The 23631-nt window shown below is 55.3% G+C and overlaps 1 protein-coding gene across 1 annotated transcript in view; it reads left to right on the top strand.

Moving 5' to 3' along the window:
- The window catches only part of GRIN2A (glutamate ionotropic receptor NMDA type subunit 2A), a 291832-nt gene that overhangs the window by 210473 nt on the left and 57728 nt on the right, over positions 1 to 23631 (top strand). The window contains exon 6 of the mRNA XM_056107403.1: positions 19496 to 19701. Coding sequence (XP_055963378.1) covers positions 19496 to 19701 — 206 coding nt within the window. The remainder of the gene's footprint in view (positions 1 to 19495; positions 19702 to 23631) is intronic.

The raw sequence follows: 23631 nt of genomic DNA on the forward strand, positions 1-23631 counted from the left end.
CCCTCCCTTCCTCCCTCCCTCCCTCCCTCCCTCCCTCCCTCCCTCCTCCCTCCATTCCTTCCCTCCCTCCCTCCCTCCCTCCCTCCCTCCCTTCATTCCTTCCCTTCTTTCCTCCCTCCCTCCCTCCCTTCCTCCCTCCCTTCCTCCCTCCCTCCCTCCTCCCTTCATTCCTTCCCTTCCTTCCTCCCTCCCTCCCTCCCTTCCTCCCTTCCTCCCTCCCTCCCTCCCTTCATTCCCTCCCTCCCTCCCTCCCTCCCTCCCTCCCTCCCTCCCTCCCTCCCTCCCTCCTTCCTTCCTTCCTTCCTTCCTTCCTTCCTTCCTTCCTTCCTTCCTTCCTATTTCTGGACGCTTCCTCAGGCGCTCTCCTTTCCTCGAGATGCCGGGCTCCAGGTCTGTAGCGTTGTTCTCGCAGGAGGAACTCCCACACATGCCACCTTCCACATGGCTTAGTCCCGGTTTGTTCTCTGTTCTTGGCCAGGTTGCATGAGTGAGCGTTCATTTAGAACACTGAAAAATGGTGACAGCCTCTCTCAGGCGCCTTTCTCTGAGTCGGCCGTGAAGGTCAAGTGCGATGAGGTAGTAAGCGGCGGTGCATATCCCGTAATGGGCTCCAAAATCTCGGGGGGTGGGGGGGGGGCTCCTCATCCTCTTTCTTACCCAGATAATAATATCACGACGAGATGCTGCTTCGAGGTGTCTGTTACCTGGAATTCCTCTTTTCGAGACCTTTTCTTTACGGTCCCTCAGCCAGTTGAGCACCATCAGGTCCAGTCATGAGGTTGCCCCCTCCCCTCCTTTTTGGGGGGCGTGGGACCACCAGAAAGCTCAGGTTGCATTTCTAGAGTTAAGAAGTTACTGGCATGCATTAATTGTGCAGAACTTCAGACCCGCAAACAGAATTTAAAAATAAGTGCCAGGCTGCTGGATTTATGGATGGAACTAAGCTGAGGCCACGCTGCTCCTGGCCAGCGGGTGGCCGCGCCCAGAATTGCATTAATGGGTGGTACCAAGGCTCCTCTGAGAGAAGGCAGGGAGGGGGCGCGGGTCTGTCTCCCCCTAGAGGGGAAAATAGGAAGTGCGGCTCCCCTGCGCCTGTCCCTCCAGGTTCAATCCGACGGGCGCCTCGCTCTCCAGTTTGGGACAGAGAGTGGAGCATTGGCGGGGTTAAGGATGTGGGTGAGGCCCTTCCAGGAGGGGTCTGGGAGGTGTTTCACACCATCCCTCAAGACCCCCAGATGGAATAATCAAGTTCCTGGGGATGAGCAGGAACTGCAGGGCAGAAGGAGCTCGGGCCTCTGGTCACGCAGTTCTTGCAGATAGATGGAGGCCCCGGGAAGGAAACTCACGGTGACTGAGCTCATCCGTGAGGGGCCGGGGCTTCCGGTCACTCCAGAGTTCACATGCTCCTCAGCACCCAAGGCCAGAGGAGACCTGACCGTGTGGACAGGGGTCACGGGGAGATCCTGGCACGACTCTGTGTTGACTGGTTTGCTTGAAACCCACCCGGGGAGTGAGAGATGCCCCGGGGAGAAGATGCAAAGCCCATGGCCAGTGAGCTCAGAGGAGAGCCGGGTTCCGCGTGCCCGCTCCGGGCCTCCGGACCCCTGCCCCAACCTATCTCTCTCCCTGTCCCCCTCATCTGCTTTATCTGGTTTGTGGCTTGGCAGTTGGGCCGCCTCCTAATTCCCGGGGGCCGGGTGGGGGGGATCGGTCAGACTCCGCTTCCGCGTTCTGCTCCTCTCTCCACTCGGCCGGGAAAGCCCTGGACACCCCTTTTGCTCATCCCATTTTCCGACTCCCCCTGCTGCCTTCCGGCTCGACTCCTCGTTGTATTTCTTGCCCTGCCAACAGCTCCGACCTTAGATACAGGACCTTAGGCCAGGCACTGCACTGAGTGCAGCCGGTGACTCTTCAGGTCTGCAGGCCACACTGTGTGCATGTGTGCGTATGTGTATGTGTGTGTGCGCACGTGGGTATATGCATATGTGTGCATGTGTGTGCTTGTGTGTGTGTGTGTGCATTCTTGTGTATGCCCGCGTGTCTGCGTATGTGTGCCGGTGCACGCTTGTTTGTGCGTGTGCGTGCGTGTATGTGTGCGTGTGTGTGTGTGCTTGTGTATGCATGCATTCATGTGTGTGTACATGGGTGTGCATGTGCGTGCTTGTGTATGCATACACTCATGTGTGCACGTGTGTGTGCATTCGTGTCTGTGTTCCTGTGTGTGTGCTTGTGTGCCTGCATTTGTGTGTGCGTTCCTATGTGTATGCGTGTGTGTGCATGTATTTGTGTTGATGTGTGTGTGTGTGTGTGGTGGGGGGCAGGTGCTTGGTTCTGTGCCTTTAGGGAGGAAATCACCGTCTGTGACGTCTCAGGCCCCAAAACTCTTGTGCTTGAAAGATGCCTGGTGCCTTGTGGGCGCGCAGTGATCGATCCAATGAACTCAGCTCCAGAGAATGGTGTGTGTCCCCCACCCCACCCCAGTGACAAAGAGAGCCTAGAAAACAGCTTCTGCCTATGGGTCCCAATGGAGAAGGCGCCCCTGGGGAGTCTGCCTTTGGCTGTTGCTGGCGACGTGGGAGGAGCTTCAGTTTAAGGTGACGTCTCGCATCCACATCCCGGGGGACTGAGCCCGGGTGCTCTGCCTCCTTTCCACAGGCTCTGAGCTCCCTGAGGAGGCAGCTACGCGGGGCGGGAGAGAAGGGCAGCAAGCCTGGCACCCCAAATCTCCTGCCCTCCCAGTGCCTGGAACCCCAAATCTCCTGCCCTCCCAGTGCCTGGAACCCCAAATCTCCTGCCCTCCCAGTGCCCAGGCGAGGCGCCAGACCTGATGTGCAGATGCCTGGTGGTGACGGGTACAGGGCCAACGTTTTGCGTGAACTTGGCAGGCCAGGTGGGATTAGCATTTGGGGACATTGCAAGCGACATCTGACCCAGCCCAGGGGGCCTGGCCTCTCCCCCACCCCTCGCCGCATTCCTGAGCCTGGGCTGAACTCTGGGTGGGCTTCCCGTGTCTTCTCACCGTCGGATCTTCTGTGGGCTTTAGTATTCCTTAGTACTTATTCCAAACGAAAGCATCCAGACTCGGGCCAGCCTGAAGCAAAGCAGAGAGGGCAGAGCCTGGGAGCCGCCGTCCAAACGCCGCCTTCCTTAGGGAGGATTGAAATTCCAAGCCAGGCGCGTTTCATCCCTGGGACGGCTTTGCCCGGGTGCCAGCACCTTGGTTGGTGCCTTTGTAATCACCAGCGGGGCCCCGGGCACCAACCCCCGGCTGGCCCTTTCATTTGCCAGGAGGAGCGCGTCCATCTCAAAGATTTAAATGTCTCACTTTGCCCCAGATTCGGAAGAACAAATGCCCCTCGGAGACCTGACACCAAGTTCCGAACTCGGCAGCTCGCAGAACCCAATAACTTTTCCCGGGCAAGGGGATGAAGCGCTCTTGCGAGTGATCAATCCCCCCAGGACTTATAACCTTATTTTAAAACTCGGCAGATGCTGTCAATGAGGTTAACTTTGAACGTTCAGGGGCGACTGAGATCCAAATGGAATTGGCTCTCTTTTATTTTTTATTTTTTTTACATAATGCTGAGTTGAGGGTGTTCTTTCGCCGGCGCCTTCCCTCCTGTTGAGCCCAATGCCCCTCCCAGATCTCTGGCTTCTGTGCAGTTTCCTCTCCTGGGATTACACCAATGACCCCATGGAATTGGGTTCCTGATCCCCCCCGCCCCCCGCCCCGCACCCCATTCTCCTTTTCCAGGTGTTTAAAAAATGTTTAAACATGACATGTTTAAAAATGACATGTCCCGGAAGCATTTGGGGCTCCAGTCTGAGCAAGCATAATAGCATAATCTCGCTGCTCCCTGCTCCCCAGCGGGGGGCGGGGGAATTGCATTTTTCCAGGCTGGGGTGAGGGGGTTAGTCACCCCACCTTGGCCCCCGGGGAGCTCGGAAAAACTCCCGGCCTGTGCATTCAAACACTGGTGGAAGGAACAAAAACAGCTAAATGCCATCCAGGTAAAACTCAAAAAAAAAGAAAAGAGGGGAAAAAAAATAAAAAAAGAACTATTTACTCTGCCAGATTGCAGATGGCATTTTATTTCTCAGCACTGCGACACCCACGCTGATCTTTGAAATTTACCTAGAAAAGGTAGAGAGGAGGGTGAAGGGCGAACCCCCGCCCTCGTGCAGGTGCTCGAGAGGCAGGCGCGGTCCCTGCATGCCGAGGAGGGCCACCAGCCGGCAGGACACTCCTGGCCCAGCCCCCGCCACCTTCCAGAGCTCCCTTCTTCCATTCCCGACTCTCCCAGAAACGCGCTTGCAGACCTTCCGCCAGTGGGATTCTTGGTCAGCCTTGAAGGGGGCTCGCCCCGCCACGCGGGACCCCAAGTCGCCTCCTCAAGGCCCTCATGGCTCACGTCCAGGCTGCCGGGCAGGAAGAGGGAGTGTCCCAGGGCTGGGTCACAGCAGCCCGGTGAAGGCACCCACAGGGAGAGTCTCGGCACCCCGCCCCAGTGGCCCGCCAATTCCCACTTGAGCAAGGATGGTTTCTTCCCCACACTGGGGATCAGCCAAAACGCCCAGGGGACGGCTGTACCCGGCCACCCGCCCGCCGCTGGGCTGCAGGAAGCGTTTTCAGGGCCACCGAGGAAAGAAAGACACAGGCCATGGCCAGGCGTGGCTGCCCATGTTGAGCGATTGGCCTCGACTCCAATGCAGGTGCCCTGGGTTGGCCTTTGGTCTCAGTCACATGACTTTGGCTCAGTTTCCCCAGCCATTGGAGGAGGCTGCTGAGGGCGGGGTGGGAGAAAGCCCAAAGGGGCCGCCACAGCGCATGCCGACATCAGGCTCATTTTTTAGGCCTTCGTCATCGTGATTTATTTCAGTGTAGAAGTCACACAAGGAAAGACTCCCAAGCGTGTGCAGGAACCCTAATTGGTGGCGAAGACAGGGAGAGCGCCTTTTGATTTATATTTTTTCCTTTTGCTGATTTTTTTCCCCCTTTCTTTCAAGTCTGACGTTGCACCCTTTCCAATATGGAACCAAAGGAGAGAGAGAGAGAAGAAGCTAAAACTGTTTGGCTAATTACCCGGACGCATCCCTTTTAAGAGGACGAGGAGGATTAAAAATAAACCAAAGAGAACTTGTCTCTGTCCCCCGGGGGGAACCTGGGAACAGAGGCGGGCCGGAGCCCTGGAGGTTATAAATGAACTTCTGAAGAACTTGGCGACTTTTGCTTTGCGGCGGGAGGCGGGACAAGCCGGCGAGGACCAGGCTGCCGAGGGGGGTGAAGGCAGGGGCACGTGGGCCGGCCACGGGAATAACGGCCACCCGGACGCGCCTCCAGAAATTTCCAGACCCGTGTCCGGTTCCGAGACAGCTGAAGCTGTCGCCCCAAAGATATTAGATTATCCGTGGAGCCGTTTATTATCGGCAGGGGCAAAGAGACGGAGCCACTGCCCTGATGCGAGCAGAGAGACAATTAGGCAATTCTGAAATTTCAACTGAGAGGGATTTAATTAAGGCTCTAATAGCTGATTAAACTCATTTAGATCTGCCAGCAGTTGCCACGGGTTACGTAAGTAACCCAAGCTCTGAGGTTTTCGTCCTCCTCGTAGGCTGATTCGGATCCCGGGGGAGCCCAAGGGAGACGCCTCCAGATGCCTCTCGCAGTCGGGGGCCCTCAGCTCCCAGAACACAGTGACCCCGGAGCCCACTTAGAAGCCACACCCCCGGCCTCCCCCTGGGCTTCAGACATTGCAGAACGGGGGTCCATGTGCGCTCAGTCGGGCACCCTGGGGGAGGTCCTGAGTTCTCCCTGCCTCCAAGACAGTCCCTGCCAAGGATGCTGGCACTTAACGCAGGCCAAGCTCAGCTTGAGATTCTGCCGTGACGCCGATGCCCCCTCCAGGGCCTTGGGAAAACGGTAGCTGGAGCTCTGCCGTGCCCCAGCATTTCCATGTTTCCCCCCGAATTTTAGTCCAGTTAAGCACCGTGATTTACAGAGCCCTTCCTCACTGGGCCATTGGGTTTTGGATAGAGGAAGCGCCGTCACCATGCCCGCCGCCCATCCCCCCTGCCCACAGCGCCCCTTCCTCACAATCACAAATCACAAATCATCCTGTTAATCGTCGATTGCCTCGAGCAGGCCCCAGTAACGTCTCCTTCATCCTAGCCCTGAGATTATATTCAAGGCTCTTTAGGAGAATGAGACCCATCATTGTCACTGGTATTTGGCATATTGGGTATGCCATGGGGAGTTTGCCAGGCTCTGCCGTGTGGGCAGATTACATTCGGTAGCCTGCTAGTTTGTCCAAAGTAGGAATGAGATAATAAGATGTTATAATGAGATGTTGTGCGGCCGCAAATGCGGCCGCGCGGTTCCAGGAACTGGTTTTTATAGTCTCTGAGTCTTGGCCACTGATGGGATTACACGGCACCAGGGGGCCAGTTGGTGGGTGTGACCCCCGCCTACTGGAGTTTGGAGGATCTGGGTGGAGGATGCTCGGCCCAAATCCGAGTAGGCTTGGAGATCTCGGCCCCGGAACCCGCGTGGCTTTGTCCCTCTGCCAGTACCTTCATGTGTGCGGAGAGTGGTCTCAGCATGGTGGTGGCTGGTCCTGGAGGTCTTCCGCTGCCAGAGCCCTGGTCGGGGCGGGGAGGAAAGCTCAACCCACTTCCCTCCAAGGGTCCCCGGCGGCGAGGACAGTCAGGCGCGGGGGCAGGAGACTGCACTGTTCTCGTCGGGGAGCTGGATTTTATAAAAACCCCTTCCTAAGTTCTGTTATTCAAGTTTGGGCCTCAGGACATCAGTATGGTTGACTCTGTGGTTTGGCTCTCCAGCTCTGCCATTCCTTAAGGCCACTGATGGGTCTTGCCCCTCGTCACCTGTCCCTGCTCCCCCACCCTTCCCCCATCGCCACCACCCTCCACTCATTTTCTTCCCTTCTCCTCCCCATACTTTGTTTTTTGTTTGTTTGTTTGCTTGCTTTTTGGGTCACACCGGGTGGGTGGATGCACAGGGACTACTCCTGGCTCATGTTCTCAAGAATTAACTCCTGAGATGCTCAGGGGACCCTATGGGATGCTGGGAATCAAACCCGGGTTGTGTGCAAGGCAAATGCCCTACCAGCTATGCTATCGCTCCAGCCCCTGTTTTTTGTTTGTTTGTTTGCTTGCTTGTTTGTTTGTTTGGCTTTTTGGGGCCACACCCTGCGATGCTCAGGGGTTCTTCCTGGCTCAGCACTCAGGAATTATTCCTGGTGGTGCTTGGGGGACCCTATCGGATGCTGGGGATCCAACTGGGGTCGGGTGCATGCAAAAACAAATGTCCTACCCGCTGGACCATCTGCTTTGGTCCCTCCTCCCTGTACTTTGGGACCAAAGGTGGTCGAGGCATCCTTAGATTTAGAACCTAGATCTCTAACAAGAGCAGGTCAGTGGGTTGTGAAGGGCTGGTGTGTAGACACAGTGGAATACTACGCAGTCCTAAGGAATGATGAAATCCTGCAGGTAGCAGCGACGTGGGTGAGACTGGAAAGTCCTATGTTGAATGAAGAAAGCCAGACAAGGAAGGATAAGCACAAGATGGTCTCACTGAAGTGTGGCATGGAACTAGGTGAGGAAATGCAGGGGTCCCTCAGCACTTTGCGTTCTAAAAGTTCCAGCCCACGACCCAGGAGAAAGCTTGGGGTGCCAGGGTGATGCCAGGTTTCAGCAGATCTTCGCTTTATCAGGCAAACATGAGTGTCGGGGTCCTTAGACCCTAAACTGCAAAAAGCAGGAAAAAAATATTTTTTGAAGGGCCAGAGAGATAGTAGAGGGGTTAAGATGCTTACCTTGCGTGTGGCTGATTCCGGTTCCACTCTCAGCCCCGCGTATGCCTGCTGCCCCCCACCACCCTCAGCCCTCCAAGCTCCACCAGGAGTGATCCTTGAGCAGAGCGCAGAGCCAGGACGAACGAGGCCCTGAGAATTGCCGGGTGTGGCCTTCGAACCACAAAGCAGAAGAAAAAGAAATTTTAAGTGATGAAAGGTAAGGGAGTGTCAGAGTGATCGCATATGGCAGGCAGAATGCTTGCTTTGTCCCTGACTCCCATGATGCTCCCCTGAGCACAGAGCCAGGAGTAATTAAGCATTGTTGGGCATGGCTCCCAAACAGGGAAAAAAAATTTTTTAAAGAAAAAATTATGACATCTTGTCATCTCATTCCTACTTTGGACAAACTGGCAGGTTACTGAATGTAGCCTGCCCACCCGGCAGAGTCTGGCAAACTCCCCATGGCGTACCCAATATGCCAAATACCAGTAACAATGATGGGTCTCATTCTCCTAAAGAGCCTTGAATATAATCTCAGGGCTAGGATGAAGGAGACATTACTGGGGCCTGCTCGAGGCAATCGACGATTAACAGGATGATTTGTGATTTGTGAAAGAAGAAAAAAACCTCACTGACCTCCACAGCCAAGTGCTCCAGATGGAACAACCCAGTTTAACTGGTGTCAGGGTCAGCCTTACTGGATTCTGCTCTCGCTTTCCAGCAGTGCCCTGCGTGCAGCTGTACCGCCTGTGAAAACACCGTTCCCAGCCTCTCTGGGGCTGGGTTGCATGCAGCCGTGTGGCCCACGCGGCTCTTCACACTCCAGAGGGACGTCCAGTTGGCCGGAGCTTCCTTCCGGGAGAGTTTCTAGTTCAGGAGAAAGCTGGGCCCCCAGCTGCCCGTTCTCGATTCCTTGGTGTTTCCTGCGGCCCAGGAGTGAGCTGCCGGCTGGAGGCCGAGTGAAGCGTTCCCTGGCGCTGTGCACACGTGAAGGGCTTGTCTGGGTCCCAAGGCCCGGCTTGGGTTATGAAACTTCCCACTGAGCTCACCAGGGTGGGGGTTGGGGTGGGGGGTGCAGCCGGGCTGGAGCCGGGACAGCGTGGACCCGGCTTCCGCCGTCGTCAGCTTTAATAAATCTCCTCTCCTGTTTTTTAATTTTGCCATCCTTATTGTCTCGTCTCCGAGGAGAGGCTCAGAGGAAATAGGCGACTTTCCTCCTAATAAAAGCAGAAGGGAGGCCGCTCGAGCACGGCTTTGGACTCAGCAAGTATCCACAGGGTGACGGGACCACATAGTGGGTGGGCCGGGGCGGATATGGAAGGGGCAGTGGGTCACCCAAGCACACAGGGGTTTTCCCCGCCCCCCGCCACCACCCCCTGCCCCCACACAGCCTTTGCCACGAAGTTCCTCTGATTCTCCCCCCTTGAGGCCATCCAGCACCACCTCAGTGGCCTCAGACCCCCGAGGCCTCCTCAGCCATCGCTTGGAACCTCTTGACCAAACCCTTTCTCTGCACAGAGTCAGGAGAGCGTGGTGGGAAAAAATTAAAAAAAACAAAACTCTTAACAATCCCCACAGCTACATACCTCCTTGCCCTGAGCACACTGCCAGATTCCAATCTAACACTCATGAAAGCCACCAGCGCTGAGCCCGACGCCTGGGTAGAGCGCGCTTGTTCCAAAAAGTATCTTCTGGTTCCTCCTGCAGCAAGAAGGAAGTGCCCAGCCACAGCTGGGCAGGCCCTGATCTCCCCTGTGGCTTCTACCAGCCCAGACAGTCAGACTGGAGATCAGAGAACCTCAAGCCTCTGCAGAGCCTGGAACAAACGCCTGTGTGCTCCACGCAGGAATCAAGGAAAGAAGGAACTCATGACGGGGGAGAGAATGTTCTAGAAGTCCTGAAAATACCAAAATCTCTTTTTGTTTTGTTTGGGGGCCACACGGTGACGTGCTCAGGGCTTCCTTCTGGCAGGGGTGAGCCAGGGAGCCACATGGGGAGCTGGGGTCAAACCTAGGAGGTCTGCTGCGTGCAAGGCAAACATCCTACCCGCTCTCCTGTTGATCCAAACCCCCCACCCCACAAATTAATTCCTGCCCAAGAATCAGGCACTCTGGGAGAAGTGGCGTGTGAGCCGGACTGGGGGAAAAATGGGTCTCGTCTGGATTGGCAGCAATGGAAAGGAGAGGGGTTTGGGGGTGAAGGCATCAGACGGGGCAGGGGCATCTGCATTCCAGGAGGGTCTGTGCCCTTCTTCCGGGTCAACATCTGTGTGCTGTGCTGGGAGTATGTGTGTGTGGGAATGGTGCGTGTGTTGATGTACCTGTGGGTGTGGATGGGGATGCATGCCTGTGTGTATTGTGAGTTGGGGAGTTAGCATGTGTGTGTGTGTGTGTGTGTGTGTGTGTGTGAGAGAGAGAGAGAGAGAGAGAGAGAGAGAGAGAGAGATGTCTGGTGTGTTTGCGCCTTCTTCTCTCTGCCTGAGTGTGTGTCCTCCTCATGCCGAGAAGGCGTCACTGTGAGTGAGGGGGGTTCTAAGGCAGATGCGTACATGTGGTTGTGTGAGGTGAGACGGGATGTGGAAGTGACAGGAGGGAGTGGAGTTGGGGGTGCCGCTCTTCCATGCAATGGGGAGTCTGGTTTTGATCCACGAGGCGGCGGGGGTCGTGGAAAACTGAGAGTCAGGCTCGATCTCGGGTGAGGGTAGGTAGAGATTTCTTAGGGAAATTTCTAGATGTCTTTGGATAGGGCAGTTCTCAGAAGAACTAGGAATGACCAAGTGAAGTGAGCTGTAAAGTCGAGATGGTCTTGCTGGAGCTCTTAGGACAACAAAAGCTGACATTCTCAGATACTCGTTTGGACACCCGCGTAGCATAGTTTAATTCTTAGAACTCCCCGCACATAAGGAATAAATTGGTGTGAGCACATGATCTTCATCTCGATTATAAATTAAAAAATATATTTTTCTCAAACAGTCGCTCACTCACACAGGTAGGCTGTAGGGAAGGAGGGAAAAAAGAACTTTTACTTTCAAAGCAAACTGAATTTCAGTGATAAACCTTTGAGTGTTTTCAGAAAATACACTGAAGTTTTGAGGACAGAGAAAATTAATTGACCTCTGATGGAGGAAAGTGAAATTTCTGGGGGCCTCAAAAGCCAGAGAGGAGGAGGAGGGGGGATCATCTCTTGGGAACATTTCAGGAAAAGGCCAAGTTCCGCTGCTCAGATCTCAGGGGGGGAGAGGGTCGCAGGTACATCTTTTGACCTGCTTCCTTCCAGCTTCTGGAAGCCTCTGTGACGTTTATCTGAATTGGTCCAGTCAGGAAGGGGTGAAGAGTAGCTTGAGGAAGTTTCTGGAGATGAAACATCTCTGCTCTGAGCATATACTGGCCGGCGATCTTGATAAGTCAGCAGTGCCTTTCACAAAACGATTTCTAGGAGAGCACTCGCTTTTTTTTTTCTTAAGTGCTCTATTGAAAATTTATTAATAAGAATGGATACAAAAATCATTTCAAAGTTAATTTTCCCCCTTTTATATTTCTCTTGGCAAAATCACTTCCTGCCATCAGAGGTCAATTAATTTTCTTTGTCCTCAAAACTTCAGCGTATTTGCTGAAAACACTCAAAGGTTTATCACTGAAATTCAGTTTGTTTTGAAGGTAAGGATTTTTTTCTCTCCTTCCCTGCAGCCTATTTGTGTGAGTGAGCGACTGTTTGAAAAAAAATTTTTTTAATTTATAATAGAGATGACGATCATGTGCTCACACCAATTTATTCCTTATGTGCGGGGAGTTCTAAGAACTAAACTGTGCTACGCGGGTGTCCAAACGAGTATCTGAGAATGTCAACTTTTGTTGTCCTAAGAGCTCCAGCAAGACCATCTCGACTTTACAGCTCGCTTCACTTGGTCACTCCTGGTTCTTCTGAGAACTGCCCTATCCAAGCCAAAGTCCCAGGGACAATGATCATTGGCTCAGCTTAGGTCACATGCGTTCCTCCGACCAATCACTTGGTCGTATCTATCCCCTCAGTCAATCACTAGGTCATATGTATCCCCCCAGCCAATCATTAGGTCACATGTCCTTCATGTCAGTTTAAAAGGTAAAGGTAAAGGCCCTCCCGTTGATCGTCGATTTGCTCAAGCGGGCCCAGTAACGTCTCCATTGGAGACTTTGTTGTTACTGTGTCTGGCATATCGAATACTCTCGGTAGCTTGCCGGGCTCTCCGAGAGGGGCGGAGGAATCGAACTCGGGTCGGCCATGTTGGCCGCTTGTAAGGCGAACGCCCTACCCGCTGTGCTATCGCTCCAGCCCATGTCAGTTTATCTTCATTTTTCCCTTCTTTTGTTTTCTGGGTCACACCCCCGATGCACAGGGGTTTCACCTGGCTCTGCACTCAGGGATCACCCCTGGTGGTGTTCAGAAGACCCTGTGGGATGCTGGGGATCGAACCTGGGTCAGCTGAGTACAAGGCAAGCGCCCTCCCCACTGTACTGTTGCTCTGGGCTTCTAAAGGTGTTTCATTTTGTGTCATTGGTTAAACAATCGCAACACAGTAGCACCGAGCCCTCCCTGGACTGAGTACCCCGTGTCCTTTCTTTGCACTAAATAAGCTCATCGTTAGTGGTGATATCATCAACCCATTTCTCAGATGAAGACATGAAGGCAGTGGGCCAGGAGCAGTTGGGCCAGCACCCACCCCCCGCCCCCAGGACCGGTCCCTGGATGAGCAACCGCTCTCTGTCCCAGGGAAGAAATACCTTTACAGTGGTTTAAAAAATCATTCCCTCTCTTGGAGGAAAAATTAAAAGAAGCTCTTTATTTTGGAGTAGCTGGAGATTGACAGAAAAAAAAAATTTCAAAAGTGTGACGTGCACAACCCGCCCTCCTCCACCCTTCCCGCCCAGTCTGTCTGGCTATTAATATCTGGCACTAATGGGGCGTCTGTGTCACAAGTGCCGAGCCTGTGTTGACACATGATCGCTGACGAGCGCTCACATTTCATGCAGGTTTCTCGTCCGCTGATCCCCCACTCCGAGCACCCCAACCCCACTGGCCCCGGGCCCCTCCTGGGTCCTCATGGCCAACCCCCTGGCTCTTCTGTGGTGTCGGGGCACTGACAAGGGGGTGTCAAACCCGTGCGTGACGCCTTTATTCCGATGAGAATAATCAGTGCTCTCTTGGGGAGGGGCGGGGTGAAGGCTTCCAGCCTGCCCTGGGATTCACCCTGCTGGAGTTTCTGACTCAGGTCATCTGTGCTAAGGAGTATTTGCCAGCGTTTTTGCTCTGTGCAAAGTGCTCCCCTGCTCTCTACCTTCTCCCACACTCCAACCCCAGCCAAGCCATCCACTCACATCTCTGCCCTTATTTCCAAATAAGCTCAATGGGTCGGCAGCCCCACTCCGAGCCGGGGAGATTTGGTTGCTCCACCCCATACCCTCGTCATCTTCTTCATTTCTCATCCAGGAAAAGTGGAAACGTCCATACTCTGTTTTTAGCCCTGGAGGAATTGATTTGTGGGGGGTGGGGTGGGGTATAGAGCCACCCCCAGTGGTGCTTGGGGATAATTCTTAGTGGTCCCGGGGGACCAGATGGGGTGCTGAGGATGGAACCTGGGTGAGCCGCATGCAAGGCAAACGCCCTCCCTGGCGTTCTATCACGGTGGCCCCAAAGATTCAAGGGCCTAAAAGTGGCACGGCCCCGGGGCATCCTGGCAGCCCCTCCCTCCCCGGGCACCCCCATCTCCTCTGCCCACCTCCTCGGGGTGCTTTGAGGGTTGAATCCAGTGAGACGTGAAAAACCTGAAGCGCTGATCCCAGAAGCGAGGTGCAAGGCCCACCTGGGGGTGAGTGTTGGCCTTGTCGTCGTCACCGGCTTCCCGGGGGTTGGCCAAGTCGAGGTCACACTTGGCCAAGTGTGAGGACGGGGGAAGGGGCAGCTTTAACGATGCATCAGAGGCGGGTTCTGCTGGCTGTGGCCAGCCGGGAAGAACTGCCAGCATCTGTGGAAGTCACTCATTCTCCTCGGGTCATAGGACTTGGTGTTCGGGCATGTCTTTCGTGCTCTGGTCTCTGCTGCCTTTTCCCAGGCATGGGCCGCTCTGCCCTGTGTCAGCCGTGGGGCAGGCAGCGTCCTGGCTGGACGGGACGGTTTCGTGCTCTGGAACGAGAGCTGGAGACAGAGAAACACTCATGTGATGGCACTTGCCTGTGGTTCACAGAGCAACAAAAACAACAAACGAACTGAACAGAACAAAGAATTTTAGGGTCTGTGACCAGTGACTGGTTTCCAGAAAGGAAGCGGGAAGGGGCAGTGGGCCTCTTGGGAAGAAAGGGGGTCAATTTGGGCACTGCAGGTGTGTGTGCGTGTGTGGTTTATAGTGGCACGCAGCCAAAACTCTAGAACCTTACAGCGCTGTGTTGATTCAACTCGGAAAAAACTTGGGAAGAACAAAACGGCAAGTCGGTGGGTGTGCCGGCTCCCCCAGCTTCCTCTTTACATCAGGGTCCATCTGGGAGAGCGAGCTTCCTGTTTTTCATGCAGTGCCTTGAGCCTGGAAGACTTCAGGGACCGTGCAGTTCTACCTCCTTGTGCTGGATTCAGAGGAAACTGAGACCCAAGCATTGGGCCCAAGGTCAAGGGCACGTCCTGACCCCAGCTCTGGCCTCTGTGTCAGAGGCTGGCACGGCTTCCACAGAAGCCCCCCTCCTCCCCAGAGAGCTGGAGTTGAGTGACGATTGTTCCCCGTCTGGAGAATGCACTGCATGCCAGCAGGCTCTGAGCTTGGAGGGTGTTGCCATCATCACCACATCCCCTCCCAACGGTGGGTGGGGGTGAAATAACGGCCTTCCTCGTCCATCCAGGGCACTGCAGTCCTCAGAGGGGACATGACCTGAGAACAGTGGCGCCAACTGAGCCCGAGCTCATGGAATCAGGAACCCTGCGCTGCTTCCGTCTGTGCCTCATATGCTGGAGTGATAGCACAGTGGGTAGGGCTTTTGCCTTGCACGCGACCAACCCGGGTTCGATTCCTCCGTCCCTCTCGGAGAGCCTGGCAAGCTACCGAGAGTATCCCGCCCGCACGGCAGAGCCTGGCAAGCTCCCCGTGGCATATTTGATATGCCAAACACAGTAACAACAAGTCTCACATTGGAGACGCGACTGGTGCCCGCTCGAGCAAATCGATGAACAATGGGAGGACTGTGTTACAGTCTTACAGTGCCTCGTGAGAGAGAGAATGGGCCGGGGTTGGGGGCAGCTGCAGTCCTGTCGACCTCTAAGAAGCCCAGGGGAGCCACACATGCCTCCCACCCTGGTGCCTCGATCCCAGCACACAGGCGGGGGAGGCTTCCCTGGGCTGGCCGTGCCTCGCTCCCGCCAGGGGTCTTGTTCCCTGAGTGCCGGAAATGGGCGAGCAACGTTGAGATTTAGCCTCTAGACCACGAAAGGAAATCCGAACGTAGAGAGTGAAAGTGCAGCTGGATGTCATCTTCTGAAATGTAAAAACGGCCCATATCTTGGAAGGCAGGTTGAGGGGACTTGGAAGTGGGCGTGTCTTCATGGGTGCCCTGTGACTTTGGTCAAGGAAGCACTCCAGGGTCAGAGTAGGGCCGCCTGGCACCCGTCAAGTTCCCTGGGGAGCTTACGTGGCTGGGGACCATGGGGGGAGAGGGGGTGCAGTCCTGCAGTCAGGGCCCTGTTGGCCATGGTGCTGTTCCCTGGTTTTTGTCTCTTTAGAGCACGGAGCTGTGAGGTCAGCCAGGTAGCTCACCTCACGCCCTCCAGGCCCACGCAAGGCCTCACCAAATGCATGATTTCCTCTTTCCTTACAGCAGCGAGGCCATGGGCAGACCCATGTCTAGATGTGCTACGTCCTGGGCCCCTCCTGACTGCCACCCCAGCCCAGCCACAACCCTGGAGTTCCCTCCCCCAGCCTAAGTGCCCCTCCCCTCACCCCCGGCCAGCCTCCTACAGGTCCCTGCCCACCCCGGCCCTACTTCCTATTGGCAGTGTGTGTCTTCTTGTGGGACTGTTGGACTCGGTTCTGCCTTACCGGTTCGAGTGAGACCTCTGTGTCGGTGACAGAGCACACCAGTCTGCACGGGTCTAGCACAGCTGGGGCCCTCGTGGCCACTTGTCTTTGGGGAGTGAATGATTCTGCTCAGCTCAGCCTGTCCTGACATTGGCTTGAGACTTAGAAACAGGCAACTGAGAGGGGATGTGAGGACCGTCTGCTCTGCCCACCCTGGGAGATCAAACCGTAAAGATGACCTTGTGTATGTGTGTTGTACTCGATATGCCAAACACAGTCACAAGTCTTATGATGGAGATGTTACTGGGCCCACTCGAGCAAATCGATGAAGGACGGGAGGACCATGACCGTGTATGTGTGTGTGTGTGTGTGTGTGTGTGTGTGTGTGTGTGTGTGAGAGTGTCTGAGCACTTGTGTGTGTGTGTGAGTGTGCGTGAGTGTGTCTTTGAGTGTGTGTGAGTGTACATGTGTGTGTGTGTGTGTGTGTGTGTGTGTGTGTGTGTCACAGCACCGAGGATCTCAGGGGAGTCCTGAGGATTCATCCAGCTTGGCCCCCAGGATCTGGGCTGTTCCCACGGCACCCTGGGCACCCTATCGAGTTTTCCCGGCCTTCTCCCAGGCTTCTTCCAGCCCTCGGCAGCTGGCCCTTGGGTGCTTGCTGACAGGCCAGGAGGGAGAGAGTTGCAGAGAGAAGCATGGGCCTGTGACTCCCTCCTGTCCCCATGTCTCTGAGTCAGCTGTGGATTGGGGCTCCTGCCTCCCCCCCAACGTGCCAGGACTGGGGCCCGGCCTTCGATGTCCTGCAGGTTCCACTCGCTGGCCTGTGCTGTGAGGTCACCGGGAACTGGGACAGCAGGAAGGAGGCCCTGGGAAGAGGCCTCGGGGACTAAGGGACAGGGTTGCTCGCTGCCACCTGCTGTGAGAGTCTTCCGTGACCTCCGGGCCTCCATCCCCCAGACCGTCGGCTTAGGAGGCTGGTTGCACCCAGCAGGATTCAGGGGCAGGGGGAGGATCCCGGGGGGGGGGGGGGCACTGGGACCTTTTCTGTGGACACAGAAGTGCTCAGAGGTGACACCATTACAGTGAGAGCATCAGAGAGTGTGAATGGGAGATGCGGCCGGCAGCAGGGAAAGGACCACACACAGTGGCCTCTGAGTATCTGCACTGTAGACATGATGCCCGTGGAGGGGGGGGGGGTGGTAAGGAGAGATGGAGGGAGAAGAGAGGGAGACAGGGAGCGAGGGGGTCCTGGGTGGACAGGCCCTGCTCTCTGCCTAGTGGGAGTTTCCCCTCTGGCCGTGTTCTTGAAGCAGCATCTTTGTTTTCGCCTTTGTTTTTCCGGCTCCAAATGGGGCTCCTTGTTTCCTTACCTGCTGCCTTGAACCAGCTCTGCCCATCCCTGAAGTGCCCCCCTTCTTTACCTTTGATTTATTTTTTTACTTTCTTTAAACACTGTGGCACATAAGGTCACCCACAATGCAGTTCTCTCGGGCATCCACTGTCCCTACCTCCCCCTACCCCCCCGTCCCACACCCCTGTCCCCAGTTTCCCACCCCCAAGCCTGCCCCCCCCTTTTAAAAAAAATCTTTTTAAGCCTGCCCCCCTTAACAAGCACACTAGGATTTTACGTGGCTTAAAACTGAATGGTTAGTTGCATTATCAGAAAACAAAAATACTTCAGTCAAAAAAATTTGTGAAGACAGAGATCTTGCTGAGTCCTTGTGTGGGGCTTTCCTGAGCTGTTCCTGGCTAGCTGAGCCGGGGTTATTGTTCACGCTTCGGGAGCGTCATTGGCTCCCAGGACACTTTGCCCGTCTAATTTGCCGTGCTCCTACTGGGCTGTGGGGATGGTGGGACTGGGAGTTGCCTCGTGGCCGTGCATTCCAGGACCTTCCGGAGCTGTAGATCTGGGGTTTACATGGCTGCAGGATGTGGGTGTGGCTGCCGGGTTTGGAGATGGGGGGAGGTTGCCCGCCCCTACTCCGAGAGGCCCTGGAGAAGACCTCAGTGTTTTCAGCCTGAAAACTGGTATACCTAGAATTATTGGTTGGTTTTGGCCTCTGCGCAGATCTGTCTTGAAGCAGTGCATGTGGGTGGCTGGCAGGGTGGCGGCTGTGGGGTGTGGGGGTCCAGATGCTGGGCTTTGGCAGGATGAGGTCTCCCCCACGTCCTTCCCAAGGGTCCCTCGGGCATACCGTGGTTTGTCCCTCTTCCTAGGGCAGTCGTGTGTCTGTGGTGCTGGGCCCACACGGTTCCAAGGCCACAGCTGTGGGGTAATCCTCTCTCCTTTAAAAAATACTTTCTCCCTTCCGTGGTCTCTTACCCCTAAAAACAAAATAAAATATGAAAAAAGAGCCTCTGCTCGGCGTCTGTCCAGCCGTGCCTCCTGCTGTTCCCTAATGACTCTGTATTGTCCCCGTCACAACTTGGCGAGGGAGGGACATGTCCGTCTCACAGATGAGATGCGTCTGCGGGGGCCCTGGCCACGGGGAAGAGTGTTTCCACCACTGCGGTGGGTGAGGCTGGGTGTCAGAGTGTCCTGGGGAGAAACCCAGGGCCCGGGCCAATGCTGCTGAGTTCATCAGCCTGGGTACGTGCCAGGGATGGCTTCCCATCACCTCGTCATTCTTGTTCTTTTCCTTTTGTCCTGGAAAGGCCGTGGTTGACAATACTCTGAACGCATAACTCTGTGTGTGTGTGTGTGTGTGTGTGTGTGTGTGTGTGTGTGAGAAACGTTCTATCCCCCCATGCCTCCCCAAAATGTCCGGTCCCCTCCACCATGGTCTTGGGGTCTTCCCTCTGTCCCCCACCATTGGTCAGTTCTGTCCTGCAGGTCACTTCTCAGGTCCCGTCGCCTCTGGCTATGGTTCACTGCCTCCAAAGGTCTTTAATTTTTAATTCTTTTATTGATTCACCGCGAGGTACAGTAACAAGACTTCCATGTTTGAGCTTCGATCATACAGTCATCAAACACCCATCCCTTCACCAGTGCACGTTTTCCACCACCAGAATTCCCAGTATCCCCACCCCCCCCCAGAAAAAAAACCATTCCACACCTCCCCCTGCCTGTGTGGCAGACAATTTGCGCCATGCTCTCTTTCTCTATGCTGGTTACCTTCAATATTTCGAGACCAGTCCCACCAGCACTCATACCTGTCGAAAGGTGATGCTAGACAATGTGTTTTGTGTTGCTTGTTACGGATACGATATAACGTCACGTGGCCACGAGAGAGGCTGCGTGCTCAAGGAAGTCTAATATTTTAAGAATTAGAGTCTGAAGAGATCACTGCAGCAAGTTGCTTGGGTTCGAGGTTCAGGTTTGTTTGTGCGTCTCTGGATCATGGCCCTGTGGGAGCTTCAGTAGATGGTGGCTGGGTGTGGCATCATCTCTGTGGCCGGGTGTGGCGTCGTCTCAGAGTCCCGTCGGGGCAGGGGGAAGGAGATCCAAAGGTCCCTTTCCCGCCCACCCGTGAGAGAGAGAGAGAGAGCGTCCCGCGTGACGTGGCCCAGCCAGAACGCCGTGTGTGACCGTGTCCCAGACCTGCATTGCCATCCTCCGTGTCCCGGGGCTGGTTCATTCCCCCTCACCCCGTGCCGGGCTCCCCGGGGCCGTTCCCCCGAGCCCACGCGTTGTGTTTGTGTCGTCCCGGTGCAGGTGGGCAAGTGGGAGAACCAGAGCTTGAGCCTGAGGCATGCCGTGTGGCCGCGCTACAAGTCCTTCTCGGACTGCGAGCCCGACGACAACCACCTGAGCATTGTCACCCTGGAGGAGGCCCCGTTCGTCATCGTGGAAGACATCGACCCGCTCACCGAGACCTGCGTCAGGAACACGGTGCCCTGCCGCAAGTTCGTCAGGATCAAGTGAGTCCGGGCGGGTGGGCAGGGGTGGGGCGGGGAGGGGGCAGAAAGGAGGGCAGGGGGGACGCCAGGCCCGGGGCGGCCGCTGGCGTCCAGGCCCTGCGGTGAGGCCTTAGGAACTCCGCAGCGTCTTCTGAAGGATGTTGGATCGAGGTTGGATTGTGACAGAGGCCAAGTGAGCGGCAGCTTAAGGAGCCAGTTCAAGCCCAGCTGCCAACAAGCGAGAGAGGGGCTCAGACAGGTGTGGTCTACACGGCCTTGTTCCCAACACCGTCCTGTCTACACGGGACCGTGCTCTTCCTCCTTACACTGAGTCCCCCTACTTCTCTGGTCTCTCTTTTTCAGCTTGATTTTATTTGCGGAGGGAGGGACCACACTCAGCAGGACTTGGGTGTCACACCTGGCCAGTCGTGTGTTCACGGTCACTCCTGGAAAGGCCCCAGGGCACCCTGTGCAGTGCCAGGGGTCCAGCCCAGGTCAGCCATGGGCAAGGCCAGCACCTCGGCCCTGCCCTGTCTCCCGGCCTGCCCTGAAGGCCTCAGTGCTTTATCTTTTAGTTTCCTGGATGCTCCCTCGCGCTCACCCCTGCGTCTTTCGTCTCCTTTCGTCTCCTGGATGATCCCCCAAGGTTCAAAGCTGGCAAACACCCTCTGCCTTTCTTGCCACCCGGGGGGATGGGGGGCACCCGTGCCCCGCCTGGCTTGTGAGTGCTGGTGGGGGCCGGCTCTGGTTCCTCAGCTCCCCAGCAGCTGGCATGAGCTCCCCCGTCCTTTTCTTGGGGATGAAAAAGAAAAATGAAAGAAAGAAAGAAAGAAAGAAAGAAAGAAAGGAGGGAAGGAGGGAAGGAAGGAAGGAAGGAAGGAAGGAAGGAAGGAAGGAAAAAAGCTTCCCCTCAGCCCTTACCCCCTCAGCGAGGCATCGTGTCCCCAGTGAGGACAGAACCCAACTGGGAAACAGTCATCACTAGCAGTTGACAGCACCTGCCCTATCCTTTCTTTTTTGGGGGGAGTCACACCCATCGATGCTCAGGGGTTCCTCCTGGCTCTACACTTAGGAATTAACTCCTGGTGGTGCTTGAAGGACCCTATGGGATTCTGGGAATCGAACCCAGGTTGACTGCTTACAAGTCAAACGCCCTCCCCGCTGTCCTATCGCTCCGGCCCCACCTGCCCTATTCTTAACGGTCCCTTCCCGCCTTCTGCACCCACTTCCCAAATCTGCATGCTTCTCCCTCCTGCCACAGCTCCCGGACCCAAGTATTCTTCCCTTCGGACCCCTCATGGACTGGGGGTGGGCTGGGGGCTTTGCCGGCCCCTGGCGCATGGTTCTTGCTCTGTGGGCCAGGAGATGGGAGAGCCGGGTGCCAGCCTGGAGGGTGCCGGTCTGCAAGCACCCTCGGAAGCTGACCCTCTGCTTAACTGTGTCCTTGGATGCAGAGCTCAGAGACAGCTTCTCAGAGACATGGACCCTGTTTAGGAAGGCTCAGGCCACCTCGAGCCTGCCAGACCCCATCCCCACAACAGTGGCGGTTTGAGAGGCTGGGAGTGGGGGAAGACGTGGACTCGGGGTCCAGAGCATCCTCTCGCTAACACGGACACCCGCCTAGATGAGGCTCCTTCTGTCTGGAGCAAGAGTGTGAGCGGAGGAGGGGACGGGGCTTGGCACCCCAGGCAAGCCCAGTCCCGATGGTCCACACAGAGTATGGCCAGGCAGATGGGGCACTCGAAGGCTTCTTTGCCCGTCCTGGCCTTGGTCATCCTTAGACGCCGTGTAGAGCTTCAGAGCTCAGCACATGGGATCAAGATGATTGTGTGTTTTTTTAAAAAAAAAACATCGACAGACTGGAGCAATAGCACAGTGGGTAGGGCATTTGCCTTGCACGCGGCTGACCCGGGTTCGGTTCCCAGCATCCCATAAGGTCCCCCGAGTAATTCCTGAGTGCATGAGCCAGGACTAACCCCTGAGCATCACCAGGTGTGACCCAAAAAGAAAAAAAAAAAACAGGATCGATACACATATTAGGAGGCCTGGACGTGGAGATTTTCTTTCTTTCCTTCCTTCTTTCTTTCCTTCTTTCTTCCTTTTCTTTCTTTTTTTTTATCAATGCTTTCTTTCCTTCTTCCTTTTCTTTCTTTCTTTTTTTTTTTTTTTATCAATGAGCAGTCTCGTTGGAACTGAAGTGCTGGCTAGATTACTCAATAAGTAATGATCGGCCAGCTGAGAATTCTCAGCCCCCGTTGGCGTTGGCATCCAGGATGAATGGGTCAGCGAGAGCGCCTTTGGCACTGATGGTGTGCTAGAGGGTGAGCGGGAAACCAGCCGGGCTGCGTGTCAGGCAAGGGCAAGCAGAGCAGGAAACAGACAGAAGGGCCTAGGCAGGAGGGGGAGGGTCGGGGGGGACCCACCAGCTCCCCCAGGTAAGCTTAAGGCAGCCAAAGGTGGAGCAGGGATGCACCCGGGAAGGTGGCATAGTTAGCTGCCTTCCAGCCCTGCTGGGTGAGTTTGGAGATGGCAGAGCCCCAGTGGGTCAGGAGAGGTGAGGAGAGGTGACGGGCACTTGTCAGGGAGCTACAGGCCAGCCAAGAGGCTGGTGCAAAGCCAGGAGCATGAGCCTGGAAGCCTGGAGCCCCTAGTGGGTGCCCGAGTGGGTGCCCCTCCCCCCCTCCCCCAGCGAGGACACCACGCCCTCCCCCGCCCCCAGCGAGGACACCCCAGTACGCTGTATTCTGGGACTCTCCTGTCCAGGCCTGGCTGGCAGTGGCCAGAGTCCAGCCTTCTTTAAAATGGGAGAACTGGGCCAGAGCAATAGCACAGCGGAGAGGGCGTTTGCCTTGCACGTGGCTTACCCAGGTTCAATTCCTAGCATCGCATATATATATATATATATATATATATATATATATATATATATATATATGGTCCCCTGAGCACCGCCAGGAGTAATTCGTGAGTGCATGAGCCAGGAGTAAGCCCTGAGCATCGCTGGGTATGACCCAAAAAGCAAATAAATAAATAAATAAAAATAAAATGAGGGAGGGTTCTCAGGTTCCTTGGAAACAGTCTCATGGCTGTCTCCTCCCCTTTCTGGAAAGCCAGGCTTTGTTTTGTGGCTCGGGGTCCTGGGTTTACCACCAAGTAAGAACAACATGCCCGATCCCAAGGGCATATATCGACCTAAAGGCCCATACCCCTCCCCACAGACGGGGAGGACTCAAGTCAATGGGACAAGTTGTGTTAACGGTTCTGTTTCTGCTTCTGTACCCTCCGCTCCCTTGCTCAGGGCCATGAGAATGCCCCTGGCAGGGGGGCACCCAGGCCCCCAGGCAGGAGAGCACAGGGCTTGAAAACCTCTCCCAGAAGGCAATGGGGTTTCCGAATCTCTCAGGGGTATGGGGTCAAATGACGTGCACGCGTCATCATCAATAGTCTTGGAAATTAGAAGCTCAAAAAAAAATTTTTTTTAAGGAAAATAAGATCAGAAGTCTCAGAACTGAGAGCAAAAAAAAAGAGCTCCAAGTCCCAAGTCACACATCTGTATGGAGAAAATGCCACCACCTCCCGCCCCGGGAAAGAATGGACCCCCTCGGGAGAGTAGGAATGGGGCATCTCTGGGGGTGACCAAAGTCTCAACCGTCCTGAACATCACTGAAATGGTGGCTGTATGAATCCCGGTGGATTGGATAACATCCACCTCTTTCAGTTTTACTTATTTCTTTATTATTTGCTTTTGGGGTCATACCCGGCGATACACAGGGGTTACTCCTGGCTCTGTACACAAGAATTACTCCTGGCGGTGCTCAGGGGACCCCATGGGATGCTGGTAATAGAACCCGGGTCGGCTATGTGCAAGGCAAACATCCTCCCTGCTGTACTGTTGCTCCGACCCCATCTCTTTTATTTAAAAAAAATGTATTTGATGTAGTGACGATTTAG

Source organism: Sorex fumeus, unplaced genomic scaffold, assembly GCF_029834395.1.
Source record: "Sorex fumeus unplaced genomic scaffold, SorFum_2.1 ptg000165l, whole genome shotgun sequence".
NCBI lineage: Eukaryota > Metazoa > Chordata > Mammalia > Eulipotyphla > Soricidae > Sorex > Sorex fumeus.